The 15664-nt window shown below is 46.7% G+C and overlaps 1 protein-coding gene across 3 annotated transcripts in view; it reads right to left on the reverse strand.

Annotated features, from left to right (window-relative positions):
• The window catches only part of LOC140725800 (tumor protein 63-like), a 166777-nt gene that overhangs the window by 54251 nt on the left and 96862 nt on the right, over positions 1-15664 (reverse strand). The window contains exon 2 of one of the 3 annotated variants that reach the window (XM_073041734.1): positions 10807-11026. The exons of the other annotated variants lie outside the window; for them this stretch is intronic. Within the exon in view, the coding sequence (XP_072897835.1) occupies positions 10807-10847 (41 nt within the window). The 5' untranslated portion in view covers positions 10848-11026. The remainder of the gene's footprint in view (positions 1-10806; positions 11027-15664) is intronic. 3 annotated transcript variants of the gene reach the window in all.

Consider the following 15664-nt stretch of genomic DNA (forward strand, 5'->3'; position numbering starts at 1 on the left):
GTCTGGAACATATTTCTCCGAAACTTCCACCATCTCCAACGGGATCCCACCACCAAGCACATCTTTCCCTACCCCCCCCCCCTACTTTCTGCAGGAATCGCTCCCTACATGACTCCCTTGTCCTTTCATCCCTTGCCACTCATCTCCCTCCTCGCACTTATCCTTGTAAGCGGAACAACCTCCTCCTCACTACCATCCAGCACCCTAAACAGTCCTTTCAGATGAGGCGACACTTCATCTGTGAGTCTGTTGGAGGTCATTTACTGTGTTCGATGGTCCCGGTGATGCCTCCTGGAGGAGCAACACTTATATTCTGTTTGGGTAGCCTCCAACCTGATGGCATGAACATTGATTTCTTAAACTTCCAGTAATGCCCCCCCCCCCCACCTTCTCCATTTCCCATCCCCTTTTCCCTCTCTCACCTTATCTCCTTGCCCACCCATCGCCTCCCTCTGGACCTCCTTTACTTTACTTTATTGTCACCAAACAATTGATACTAGAGCGTACAACCATCACAGTGATATTTGTTTCTGCGCTTCGCGCTCCCTGAAGTACAAATCGAAATAAATATAATAAGAATTTAAATTATAAATCATAATTAGAAAATAAGGGAACGTAAGGTAGTGCAAGTCAGGTCCGGATATTTGGAAGATACGGCCCAGATCTGGGTCAGAATCTGTTCAGCAGTCTTATCACAGTTGGAAAGAAGCTGTTCCCAAATCTGGCCGTACGCATCTTCAAGCTCCTGAACCTTCTCCCAGAGAGAAGTGGGACAAAAAGTGTGTTGGCTGGGTGAGTCTTGTCCTTGATTATCCTGGCAGCACTGCTCCAACAGCGTATGGTGTAAAGTGAATCCAAGGATGGAAGATTGATGTGTTGGGCTATGTTCACGATCTTCTGCAGCTTCTCCCCCCTTTTTCTTTCTTCCTTGGCCTTCTGTCTCTTTCACCAATCAACTTCTCAGCCCTTTACTTCATACTTCCCCCTCCCAGTTTCACCTATCACCTGGTGTTTCTCTCTCCCCTCTCTCCCCCCCCCCCCCCACCTTTTAAAGCTTTTTCTCTCCAGTCCTGCCGAACGGTTTTGGCCCAAAACATTGATTGTACTCTTTTCCTAGATGCTACCTTTCCTCCAGCATTTTGTGTTTGTTGCTCGGATTTCCTGAATCTTCAGATTTTCTCTTATCTGCAATTTCTCTACCCATATCTGCAACTGGTCTATATCATGCTGTTTTCTTTGCCAATCATCGACACTATCCACAACTCCATCAATCTCAGTATCACTGCAAACTTACTAACCCACCCATCTATATTTTCATCCAGGTCATTTATATACATCACAAGCAGCAGAGGTCCCTGCACAGATCTCTGTGGAACACCACTAATCACAGACCTCCAGCTCGAATAAGTCCTTTCAACCACTACCTTCTGTCTTCTACCCACAAGCCAGTCCTGAATCCAAACAGCCAATTCACCGTGGATCCCTCCTGGATTAGCCTCCCATGAGGGACTTTGTCAAACCCCTTACTGAAATCCATGTAGACAACAGCCACTGCCCTACCCTCATTAATCTCTCTCATCACCTTGTCACAAAACTCAATCAAGCTGCACAAAGCCATGCTGGCTCTCCCTAACTAGACCATGGATTTCCAGATGCCCAAATATCCTATCCCTAAATATTTTCTCCAACAGTTTCCCTACAACTGATGTGAGAATTATCAGTCTATAGTTCCCAGAGTATTCCCTTGTTTCCTTCTGAAACAGAGGTATAACATTAGCCACTTATCAGTTCCAGGACTTCGTCTGTGGCTAGACAGGTCACAAAGTAATTGGTCAACGGCTCAGCAATCTTGTCCCTTGCCTCCTTCAATAACCTGAGGTAAATCCCATCAGGCCTTGGGGACTTATCCACCTTAATGCTCATTGGGAGGCTCACACTTCCACAAACGGACTCAGTGTCTGTCATTATGTCTCCCCTGAGTGCAGCTGTGATATTGTCTCTGATTAGTAGTGATCTCCCCTACCCTCTTTTATCTCTTCCTCTATCTTTTCTAAAACTTTAAAAACCTGGTACATTAATCACCTATTCCTGCCGCTCTCTCAACCAAGTTTCAGGAAAGGTTACAACATCACAGATCCATGTTCTAAGTCCATCACCCTTACCCATAATACTCCTAGCATTAAAATATACATGCTTCAAACAATCCGACCCAACAGACCTGTTATTTCAATTTTGCCTTTCAATACTTTTCCTGACATCTACATCCTGGTCCCACATTTTCCTTTCTGACCGGGGGCTCCAGTTCCCAGCCCCCTGCAAAACTGGTTTAAACTCCTGAGCATCATTAGCAAACCTGCCGGCCAGAATTTCGGTTCCCCTCCACTTCAGGTGTAACCCATCCCTCTTGTCCAGGTCACCCCTTCCCCAGAACAGGTTCCAATGATCCAAGAACTTGAGACCCTGTCCTGGCACTATCTCCTCAGCAACTCATTCATCAATGCTATCGTCCCCATTCCTACCAGCCTGTGGCACAGGGAGTAATCGGAAGATTACTACCTTGGAAGTCCTCTTCAGCCTCTTTATATACCCACTGCACAGGATCTCTTCTCCTTTTCTGCCTATATTTCAATGACTTGGATGACAAAATTGATGGTTTTGTTGCCAAGTTTGCAGATAAAAAGATACATGGAGGGACAGGTAATGCTGAGGAAGTAGAGAGGCTACAGAGGATTTAAACAGATTTGGAGAAGGGGCAAAGAAGTGGCAGATGGAATACAGTGTCGGGAAGTGTCTGGTCATGCACTTTGGTGGAAGAAATAAAAGTACAGACTATTTTCTAAATGGAGAGAAAACTGAAAAAATCTGAGGTGCAAAGGGACTTGAAAGTCCTCGTGCAGGATTTCCTAAAGGTTAACTTGCAGGTTGAGTTGGTGAAGAAGGCAAATGCGATGTTAGCATTAATTTCAGAAGGACTAAAATATAAATGCAAGGATGTAATGTTGAGGCTTTATGAGGCCCTGGTGAAGCCTCACTGGAGTATTGTCAGCACTTTTGGGCCTCTTATCTGAGAACAGATGTACTGACGTTGGAAAAGGTTCAAAGGAGACTTACAAAAATGATTCCAGGATTGAAAAGCATATCATATGAGGAGCATTTAATGGTTCTGGGCCTGTATTCCCTAGAATTCTGAAGAATGAGGGGTTATCTCATTGAAGCCTATTGAAAGTTGAAAGGTCTTGATAGAGCGGATGTGGAGAGCATGTTTCTTATCATGGGAGAGTCTAAGACCAGAGGGCACAGCCTCAGAATAGAGGGGCATTCATTTAGAATGGAGATAAGGAGGAATTTCTTTAGCCAAAGAGTGGTGAATCTGTGGAATTCTTTGCCACAGGTGGCTGTGGAGGCCAAGTCACTGGACTTTAAAGCAGAGTTAATAGGTTTTTGATTAGTCTGAGCATGAAGGATTACAGGGAAAAGGCGGGAGATTGGGACTGAGAGGAAAATTGGATCAGCCATGATGAAATAGCAGAGCAGAGTCTATGGGCCAAATGGCCTAAATCTGCTCCTTTTTCTGATGGTCATATGGTGCTTGGGAAGATAGATAAGTCACCAGACCAGATGGACTACATCTCAGGGTTCTGAAAGGTAGCGAAAGAGACTGTGATTAAGAGATTAGTAATGATCTTTCAAAATCACTAGATTCTGGTATGGTTCCAGAAGACTGAAAAAACGTAAATGTCACTCACTCTCCAAGAAGGGAAGGAGGGAAGCAGAAGAAAGGACATTATAGGCCAGTTAGTCTGACCTCAGTGGTTGGGAAGATTTTGGAGTCCATTATTAAGGATGGGGTTTCAAGGGTACTTAGAGACACTTGATAAAATAGGCCAAAGTCAACATGGTTTCCTTAAAGGGAAATCTTGCCTGACAAATCTGTTGGAATTCTTTGAGGAAATAATAGGCAGAATAGACAAAGGAGAGTCAGTGGATGTTGTTTATTTGAATTTTAAGAAGTTGTTTGACAAGGTTCCACACATGAGGCTGATTAACAAGCTAAAAGCCCATAGTATTACAAGAAAGATTCTAGCACAGATAGAGGATTGGCTGACTGACAGCGGCAAGGAGTGGAATAAAGGACCCCTCCTCTCATTGGATGGCAGCGACTAGTGGGGGGCAGCAGGAGTCAGCATTGGGACCTTTTCACACTGTCTGACAATGATATGGATGATGGAATTGATGGTGTCCAAGTTTGCAGACAATATGAAAATAAGTGGAAAATTCAAGGATCAGAGACGTAAAGGGATTTGGGAGTCCTTGTGCAGGATTCCATGAAGGCTTAGATAAGGTGAGTAGTTGGTCAAGAAGGCAAATACAATTTTAGCATTCATTTCATTTGGACTACAATACAAAAGAAAGGATGTAATGCTGAGGTTATCTAAGGTTTGGTCAGATCACACTTGGAGTATTGTGAGTAGTTTTATCCAAGAAAGATGTGTTAGCACAAACTGTGCAGAGGAGGTTCATGAGAACGATCCCAGAAATGATAGGGGTGATATAGGAGCAGTGTTTGATAGCTCTGGGCCTGGATTTGCTGAAGGTTAGAATAGGGAGAAATCTCATTGAAACCTTGGAGATGATGGTTCCTATCATGGGGGAGTCTAGGACCAGAGGGCACAACCTCAGAATTGTGGGATATCAATTTAGAACAGAGATGAGGAAAAAATTCTTTAGCTAAAGTTTGGTGAATCTGTAGAATTCCTTGCCACGGATGACTGTCAAGCTCTGGTCATTGGGTAGATTTAAAGCAGAGGTTGGTAGGTTCTAGATTAATCAGGACATCAAAAGTTACGGGTTGAAGACAGAGAATGGGGTTGAGAGGGTTAATAAATCAGCCATGATGGAATGATGGAACAGACTTGGTAGATGAATGGTCCAATTCTGCTGCTATATCTTCTGGTCTAATGATTGACCTTGAGCTCAGTATTTACATGTAGGAGGAAAGGAAAACATTTACACATTCCCTAATGCTGCCAAAGAGAACTGCCTCCATACGAGGGAAATCACTCATGCCCTCTGTACCAGCCTGGAGTGAGCACAACGTTTACTGTGGGAAATTATAGTTCACCAAAGCGAATCCTCTAGCTTTTCAATTCGTATAAATCAGTCTGCATTCAAGGCGAATTGTGCATACAACTCTCACTGAAAGGTCAGAACATCCATTCCACAAATACCTCGGCTAATCCACATGGGTTAGAATTTATGTTTTTACTTCATTTAAAGATACAGCACGGAACTTGCCCTTCCAGTGCATTCAGCCATCCAGCTATCCACCAATTTAACCCTAGCTGAATCACTGGCAACTTACAATGACCAACTAACATAGTGACCGCAGCCCTGAGTCGCAATAGCACCACACTGACCGTTACTGACCGCAGCCCTGAGCCACAATAGCATCACACTGACCGCAGCCCTGAGCCACAATAGCATCACACTGACCGTTACTGACCGCAGCCCTGAGTCGCAATAGCACCACACTGACCGTTACTGACCGCAGCCCTGAGCCACAATAGCACCACACTGACCGTTACTGACCGCAGCCCTGAGCCACAATAGCATCACACTGACCGCAGCCCTGAGCCACAATAGCATCACACTGACCGTTACTGACCGCAGCCCTGAGTCGCAATAGCACCACACTGACCATTACTGACAGCAGCCCTGAGCCACAATAGCACCACACTGACCGTTACTGACCGCAGCCCTGAGCCACAATAGCACCACACTGACCGTTACTGACCGCAGCCCTGAGCCACAATAGCACCACACTGACCGTTACTGACCGCAGCCCTGAGCCACAATAGCACCACACTGACCGTTACTGACCGCAGCCCTGAGCCACAATAGCACCACACTGACCGTTACTGACCGCAGCTCTGAGCCACAATAGCACCACACTGACCGTTACTGACCGCAGCCCTGAGCCACAATAGCACCACACTGACCGTTACTGACAGCAGCCCTGAGCCACAATAGCACCACACTGACCATTACTGACAGCAGCCCTGAGCCACAATAGCACCACACTGACCGTTACTGACCGCAGCCCTGAGCCACAATAGCACCACACTGACCGTTACTGACCGCAGCTCTGAGCCACAATAGCACCACACTGACCATTACTGACCGCAGCCCTGAGCCACAATAGCACCACACTGACCGTTACTGACAGCAGCCCTGAGCCACAATAGCACCACACTGACCATTACTGACAGCAGCCCTGAGCCACAATAGCACCACACTGACCGTTACTGACCGCAGCCCTGAGCCACAATAGCACCACACTGACCGTTACTGACCGCAGCTCTGAGCCACAATAGCACCACACTGACCGTTACTGACCGCAGCCCTGAGCCACAATAGCACCACACTGACCGTTACTGACAGCAGCCCTGAGCCACAATAGCACCACACTGACCATTACTGACAGCAGCCCTGAGCCACAATAGCACCACACTGACCGTTACTGACCGCAGCCCTGAGCCACAATAGCACCACACTGACCGTTACTGACCGCAGCCCTGAGCCACAATAGCACCACACTGACCGTTACTGACCGCAGCTCTGAGCCACAATAGCACCACACTGACTGTTACTGACCGCAGCCCTGAGCCACAATAGCACCACACTGACTGTTACTGACCGCAGCCCTGAGTCACAATAGCATCACACTGACCGTTACTGACCGCAGCCCTGAGTCACAATAGCACCACACTGACCGTTACTGACCGCAGCCCTGAGCCACAATAGCACCACACTGACCGTTACTGACCGCAGCCCTGAGTCACAATAGCACCACACTGACTGTTACTGACCGCAGCCCTGAGTCACAATAGCACCACACTGACCGTTACTGACCGCAGCCCTGAGCCACAATAGCACCACACTGACTGTTACTGACCGCAGCCCTGAGTCACAATAGCACCACACTGACCGTTACTGACCGCAGCCCTGAGCCACAATAGCACCACACTGACCGTTACTGACCGCAGCCCTGAGCCACAATAGCACCACACTGACTGTTACTGACCGCAGCCCTGAGTCGCAATAGCACCACACTGACCGTTACTGACCGCAGCCCTGAGTCGCAATAGCACCACACTGACCGTTACTGACCGCAGCCCTGAGCCACAATAGCACCACACTGACCGTTACTGACCGCAGCCCTGAGTCACAATAGCATCACACTGACCGTTACTGACCGCAGCCCTGAGTCACAATAGCACCACACTGACCGTTACTGACCGCAGACCTGAGCCACAATAGCACCACACTGACCGTTACTGACTGCAGCCCTGAGCCACAATAGCATCACACTGACCGCAGCCGAGTCACAATAGCACCACACTGACCGTTATTGACCGCAGCCCTGAGTCACAATAGCACCACACTGACCGTTACTGACCGCAGCCCTGAGCCACAATAGCACCACACTGACTGTTACTGACCGCAGACCTGAGCCACAATAGCACCACACTGACCGTTACTGACTGCAGCCCTGAGCCACAATAGCATCACACTGACCGCAGCCGAGCCACAATAGCACCACACTGACCGTTACTGACCGCAGCCCTGAGCCACAATAGCACCACACTGACCGTTACTGACCGCAGCCCTGAGTCACAATAGCACCACACTGACCGTTACTGACCGCAGCCCTGAGTCACAATAGCACCACACTGACCGTTACTGACCACAGCCCTGAGTCACAATAGCACCACACTGACCGTTACTGACCGCAGCCCTGTCACAATAGCACCACACTGACCGTTACTGACCGCAGCCCTGAGTCACAATAGCACCACACTGACTGTTACTGACCGCAGCCCTGTCACAATAGCACCACACTGACCGTTACTGACCGCAGCCCTGAGCCACAATAGCACCACACTGACCATTACTGACAGCAGCCCTGAGCCACAATAGCACCACACTGACCGTTACTGACCGCAGCCCTGAGCCACAATAGCACCACACTGACCGTTACTGACCGCAGCCCTGAGCCACAATAGCACCACACTGACCGTTACTGACCACAGCCCTGAGCCACAATAGCACCACACTGACCGTTACTGACCGCAGCCCTGAGTCACAATAGCACCACACTGACCATTACTGACCGCAGCCCTGAGTCACAATAGCATCACACTGACCATTACTGACCGCAGCCCTGAGCCACAATAGCATCACACTGACCGTTACTGACCGCAGCCCTGAGTCACAATAGCACCACACTGACCGTTACTGACCGCAGCCCTGAGTCACAATAGCACCACACTGACCGTTACTGACCGCAGCCCTGAGCCACAATAGCATCACACTGACCGTTACTGACCGCAGCCCTGAGCCGCAATAGCACCACACTGACCGTTACTGACCGCAGCCCTGAGTCACAATAGCACCACACTGACCGTTACTGACCGCAGCCCTGAGCCACAATAGCACCACACTGACTGTTACTGACCGCAGCCCTGAGCCACAATAGCACCACACTGACTGTTACTGACCGCAGCCCTGAGTCACAATAGCACCACACTGACCGTTACTGACCGCAGCCCTGAGCCACAATAGCACCACACTGACCGGTACTGACCGCAGCCCTGAGCCACAATAGCACCACACTGACCGGTACTGACCGCAGCCCTGAGCCACAATAGCATCACACTGACCGTTACTGACCGCAGCCCTGAGCCACAATAGCATCACACTGACTGTTACTGACCGCAGCCCTGAGCCACAATAGCACCACACTGACCGTTACTGACCGCAGCCCTGAGTCACAATAGCACCACACTGACCGTTACTGACCGCAGCTCTGAGCCACAATAGCACCACACTGACTGTTACTGACCGCAGCCCTGAGTCACAATAGCACCACACTGACCGTTACTGACAGCAGCCCTGAGCCACAATAGCATCACACTGACTGTTACTGACCGCAGCCCTGAGTCACAATAGCATCACACTGACCGTTACTGACCGCAGCCCTGAGCCACAATAGCATCACACTGACCGTTACTGACCGCAGCCCTGAGCCACAATATCATCACACTGACCGTTACTGACCGCAGCTCTGAGCCACAATAGCACCACACTGACCATTACTGACCGCAGCCCTGAGTCACAATAGCATCACACTGACCGGTACACTACTGTGGCACTCATTCACACTGGTTTTTCGATTCATACGATCAAGATAAATAGTGCACAAAGTACAACACTGACTAAAAGCTCAGAACAGCCGCTCCACAAATACCTGAGTTAATCTACATTGGGTGGAATTGTTCAACACATAACCTGCATTTCACAAACTATTTTTACAGCATCTATTTTTACTCAACGTTCTGTAGTTTCAATGTTTTTAACAAAGCAGAACTACAGATTTCCAATTATATTGCACTCTTCATCATTCAGTTTGTTCACCTGGGCCTTGTGCATTACTACCTTCGTGGCTTGGTATTCCAGTAAGGGTACAAATCCAGCCTTCTCTGCCCACAATGCCAGTCTCACTCCTCCAATCTGAACTCAAGCTCTCTCTATCTTGGGTCATTGTGCACATATTCCTGACATACGGGCCACAAAATCAGATCACTCTGGTCCCACAGTAATGTTCGATCATTTTACAAATGCAGAAATTCTGCACCCAAGTTGTTATACTAATTGGTACATTTGAATGTCCGTTGAAAATAGGCTTTCCCATGAACAGAACTCAGAACCAAACAGAGAATTCCTGAAGTCCAGTTAAACTTTTAACCACATTCTGTCACAATTTGATGGATTTTTAAGATTTGCTCATGTGGTTTTAAGGAATATAATTATGTTAACATTTAAAACACAGCATTGATATTTCAGTTCCTGTTTATAAATTTATCCAGTTATTTATTTTGAGATACAGCATGGACAGACCCCTCTGGTCCAATGAGCCGCACTGTCCAGCAGCCCACTGATTTAACCCTCGCCCAATCACAGGACAGTTCACAATCTACTAACCGGTACCGGAGCACCCAGAGGAAACCCACGTACAGATGTGAAGACTTGCTCACAGAGGATGCCAGAAATGATCTCTGAACTCCGACACCCCGAGCTGTAATAGCGTTGCACTAACCGCTACACTACCGTGGTACCCCAAGTTGTTATATTAAAAGGCAAATTCAATCTCTACCCTGAATCCCAATAGACTATCCTGTGAACTGAACTCAGAGATAAGCCAAGAACTCAATCTCCAATTCAACTTTTAACCACACACACAATTTGATGGGGTTTTAAGATTTACTCAGGTTTAAAGAATACAAATATAATTAAAATTTCAAAGTTATCATCAAAGTATATATACATATATATATTCCACCATATACAACACAGATTCATTTTCTTACGGGCATTTACAGTAAATAGAGAGAAACAGAATAAAATCAATGAAAATTTGCATATAACAGAGACTGACAAAAAAACAATGCACAAAAGACAACTGTGCAATTACAGAAAGAGAAACTAATAAAAATAATAAATAAATAAGCAATAAATATCAAGAACACGAGTTATAGAGTCCTTAAATGTGAATCCATAGGTTGTGGAATCAGTTCATTTAAAACACAGCAGTGATATATTAGTTCCTGTTTATAAAAGACTACTGAAAGTTTTAAGCTTTGTGAAACACACTTCAGTGTTGACATGCACAACATGAACAAATGGGTGCAGAGTAACCACTGGAGTCCTGAGCAAGGGACTCTTTCTCTCCTCGTCAGAGCATACCTTAGGACAGTGTCTGGAGATGTGGTGGTTAGCTGGTCCATCTCATCTGCGAGTAGTCTCGGTCAGAGTCAGCTGCAGCTTCTGAAGGTTTGGCCAACAGCTGTGCAGTTGTCAGCTGCTTTATTTTTTCCTACTGTCCCGGATTGGATCTCACTGCAGATGCCACCAATTCTGAACCTTCCCACAGACAATGTAGACCCAACTTGTCTGAGATGGAACACTTTTAAGATTCAAGATTGTTTAATGTCATTTCCAGTACACAACCGTCAAAGAGAATAAAATAATTGTTACTCTAGATCCGATGCAGCACAAAAAAATACAGTAAGATAGAGAACACAAAATAAAATACACAATAAATATAAATACATAAGATAGCTTATATACATAGATTGATTATATGTTCATAAAGTGACAATGGGCACAGGAGAGTCTGTACATAAGGTGACTGGCAGGAAATGGTAAAGTTGTAGTGGTTGGGGGTGTGAAGGGGTGGGTTAGTGGGTGGAGGTGTGGATCAATCTTACTGCTTGAAGAAAGTAACTGTTATTTTAGTCTGATGGTCCTGGCATGGATGCTACATAGCCTCCTTCCTAATGGGAATGGGACAAACAGTCCATGAGCAGAGTGGGTGGAATCTTTCATGATGTTAATGGCCTTTTTCGGGCACCTCTCTGTAAATGTCATTGCAGGTGGGTAGGCTGGTGCCAGTGATTCATTGGGCAGCTTTGCCAACTGCTGTAGGGTTTTCCTGTCCGCCGCAGTGCAGTTTCCATACCGTGCCGTGATGCAGCTTGTTAGGACACTCTCTACTGCACACCTGTAGAATGACGCGAGTATAGACATGCAAAGTCCAGCTCTTTTCTGCCTCCTCAGAAAGTGGAGGCGTTACTGAGCTTCCTTTACTGTGTAAGACGTGCTCTGAGACCACAAGAGGTAGTGTGTGATGTACACTCTCAGAAACTTCCACTGCTGTGATACCGTGTGAATAGTGCAAATTCTCCAACAGCAGATAATGACAAACACACCTTCCCACAGACAATGCAGACCCAACTCATCTGAGAAGGGCACATTGAACTGCAGAAAATCGTAAGTACATCCATAGGAAAAATAGTAGCTGTTCCAAAGAGAACATCTGTCTTCCATTCCCAAGTTAAAAACTAGTGATGAAGTCCCATGCTGCTTTTTCACATTTCCCACTCACATACTTTGAGAGGTTTCGGGGGTTCCCTTCATTTAAAAAGAAACTTTTATGAGGTACCTAATGTGGTCTTCTGCTGCTGTAGCTCATCCACTTCAAAGTTTGATGTGTTGTGCAGTCAGAGATGCTCTTCTGCACACCACTGTCATAACACATGGTTATTTGGGTGACTGTCACCTTCCAGTCAGCTTGAACCAGTCTGGCCATTCTCCTCTGACCTCTCTCAGTAACAAGGCGTTTTTGCCTACAGAACTGCTGCTCACTAGATTTTTTCTTGATTTTTGCATGTAAACTTTAGAGATTGGTGTGCATGAAAACCTCAAGAGGCCAGCAGTTTCTGAGATACTCAAACCACCCCGTCTGGCAGCAACAATCATTCAACAGTGAAAATCACTTAGATCACATTTCTTCCCCATTTTGATGTTTGGTCTGAACAGCAATTGAACCTCTTGATCATGTCTGCTTGTTTTTGTGCATTAAGATGCTGCCACATGATTAGCTGATTAGATATTTGGAAGGTATGCCTGATAAAGAGAGCACTCATTGTACACAGACACAGATTGGGAAAAACAAGTACAAAGTTTTCAGGAACAGTACAATAACAAGCATAAAGTCTGGGATTAATTATCTAAATGGCGTCCTTCTGTCCTCAGGGAGAAAAGCGAGCTTGGATGTTTGAGGAGGCATACAGAAGTGAGGCCGATCAGCTAGTTGAGTGGTGTCGCACCAACAACCTTGCACTCTATGTCAGCAAGACCAAGGAATTGATTGTAGACTTCAGGAAAGGGAAGTCGAGGGGTCATGGAGGGATCAGCAGTGGAAAGGGTGAACAGTTTCAAACTCCTGCATGTCAACATCTCTAAAGATCTATCCTGAGCCCAACATATTAATGCAATCACAAAGAAGGCATGACAGTGGCTATGTTCCATTAGGAGCTTGAGGAGACTTTGTATGTCACCAAAGACTCTTGCAAATTTCTACAGATGTACCATGGACAGCACTCTAACTGGTTGCATCAATAAGTGATATAAAGGGACCACTACACAGGATTGTAAAAAGCTGCAGAAAGTTGTAAATTCAGCTAGCTTCATGATGGGCACTAACCTCTCCAGCATCAAGATCATTTTCAAAAGGTGATGCCTCAAAAATGTAATGCATCATTCATTAAGAATACGCAGAACATGCCCTGTTCTCATTGCTACCATCAAGGAGGTACAGGAGCCTGACGACACACTCTCAACGGTTTGGGAACACCTTCTTCCCCTCCAACATCAGATTTCTGAATGGACAATAAACCCCATGTACAATAACTCATTATTTTTTGCTCTCATTTTGCACTATTTAATTTATTATATATATATTCTTCTTATTGTAATTTATGGATTTTTAAAATTATGTATTGCAATTTACTACTCCTGCAAAGCAGCAAATTTCACGACATATGCCAGTGATATTAAGGCAAACGTGTAAAAATCAGGTATTCAAGAAGTAAACATTAGATGTCTTCTGTCTTAAAACTACAGTCACTGTCTGTGAAACTGCCTTAATACTCTCATCAAGGCTAAGGATTGGGAAGCTTTGAAAAATCAACTTTAAAAAAGCTATAAAAAGAGAAAAGATGAAATATAAGGGTAAGCTAGCCAAGAATATAAAAAGAGATACAAAAAAGATTCTTCAGCTCTATAAAGGGTAAAAGAGAGGTGAGAGTGGATATCGGACCACTGGAAAATGATTCTGGAGAGGTGGTCATGGGGGAAAGGAAATGGCGGACTAACTGAATAAGTATTTTGCATCAGTCTGCACTGTGGAAGTCCCTAGCAGTATGCTGGAAGTTTGAGACTGTCAAGGGGCAGAAGTGTACGAAGTTGCCATTACCAGGAAGAAGATGCTTGGGAAGCTGAAAGGTCTGAAGGTAGATCAGTAATCTGGACCAGGTGGTCTACACCACAGGGTTCTGAAAGAGGAAACTGAAGATTGGCTGACTTGTAGGAGGCACAGTGTTGGAATAAACACTATCGACAGGTTACTATCGATGCAATGCTCCTCAGACAGGATGAAGAGGTCAATACTCCCCAATGCCATTAGGCTTTACAATTCAACCGCCAGGACTTAAGAACTTTTTAAAAGCTATTATTAATGCTTTTTGAGATAGTGATTTAGATGCATATCATATTTTTTTACTGAGTTAAGTATTGTATGTTATTAGTTTTGCTACAACAAGTGTATGGGACATTGGAAAAAAGTTGAATTTCCCCATGGGGATGAATAAAGTATCTATCTATCTATCTAAAGGGTACTTATACTGGTTCGCTGCCGGCAACTAGTGGTGTTCCACAGGGATGGGTATTGGGACCGATTCTTTTCATGTTATATTGTGGTAAACCATGTATACCTGTCTGGACATGCCCCTCTGCTGACTGCTCCTGTGGCTCCTCCCACAGACCCCTGTATAAAGGTAATTGGGGCACTGCTCCTCCCTCAGTCTTCAACATGGTAGTGCCCGTTTTCGCTGTTAATAAAAGCCTATCATTTTGTACTCTACTTCCAGTCTCCTAGAGTTATTGATAGCGCATCAATTTTATTAACAGCTATTTTAAAACATGGAATCCATTTTACGACCCAACAAACTGGATATTGACCCTCAATCCCAGGAGGCCGGCAACGCTTTCGAACTCTGGCTAGCCTGCTTTGAATCGTACCTCGAGGAAATTTAAGTAACCGAGCCTGCCACGATGCGCAGAGTTCTCCTCTTCAGGGTCAGTCCACAGGTCTACTCGATTATCAGGGACCAACCGAGCTACCAGGGTGCGATGGACACCCTCAAACGACAATACCTGCGGCCGGTGAATACCGTCTACTCAAGACATCGCTTAGCGAACGGCGGCAGCGGGCCGGAGAGTTGAGCGCTGAGTTTGTCCGGGCCCTACAGACACTCGTGCAGGCCTGTGACTGCAGGGGACTGACGGCGGAACAGCATGCGGAGCTCCTGGTACGAGACACCTTCGTTACGGGGATCAGGTCAGCGTACGTGTGCCAGCGGCTGCTGGAACACGCCGATCTTACCTTACATTCGGCAATCGAGCTGGCCGACACGCTGGAGGCCGCTCTGCACAATGCTGACGCTGTCCAGGCACATGATCTCCCGCTGGCACCATGGACGCTGCAGACCCCGCAACCCGCCGGCGAATCAACCACGGCTGCTGCCAGTCGCGAGTCCGTGAAGTTCCCGCAACCCACCAGCAAATCGACTATGGCTGCTGCCAGTCGCAAGTCCGCGCAGTGTTACTTCTGCAGACTCGAGAAGCACCCCCAAAAACACTGCCCGGCCCGAGAAGCTACCTGCTCCAGCTGCGGAAAGAAGGGCCACTTCGCCAAGGCCTGTAAGTCCAAACCGCGAGCGGGGTCGAGCAGCGCCACGTGCGAGGCATGGGGGCAGCCATCTTGGTCTCCACCACCTCGCACCACCTACGACTTACGAGTGCTTACTGGGCACCCCACCGCGCCGGATCAAGACGGCAATTCAACTCTGGCCTCCGTGACCCTCGAGGAAAGCGCCCCGCACCAGCTCACCAGGTCAATGATGGACATCCTGGTGGAGGGGCACAGGACTAGCTGCCTGTTTGACACGGGCAGCACTGAGAGTTTTATTCACCCGGACAC

Source organism: Hemitrygon akajei, chromosome 3 (genome assembly GCF_048418815.1).
Source record: "Hemitrygon akajei chromosome 3, sHemAka1.3, whole genome shotgun sequence".
Classification (NCBI taxonomy): domain Eukaryota; kingdom Metazoa; phylum Chordata; class Chondrichthyes; order Myliobatiformes; family Dasyatidae; genus Hemitrygon; species Hemitrygon akajei.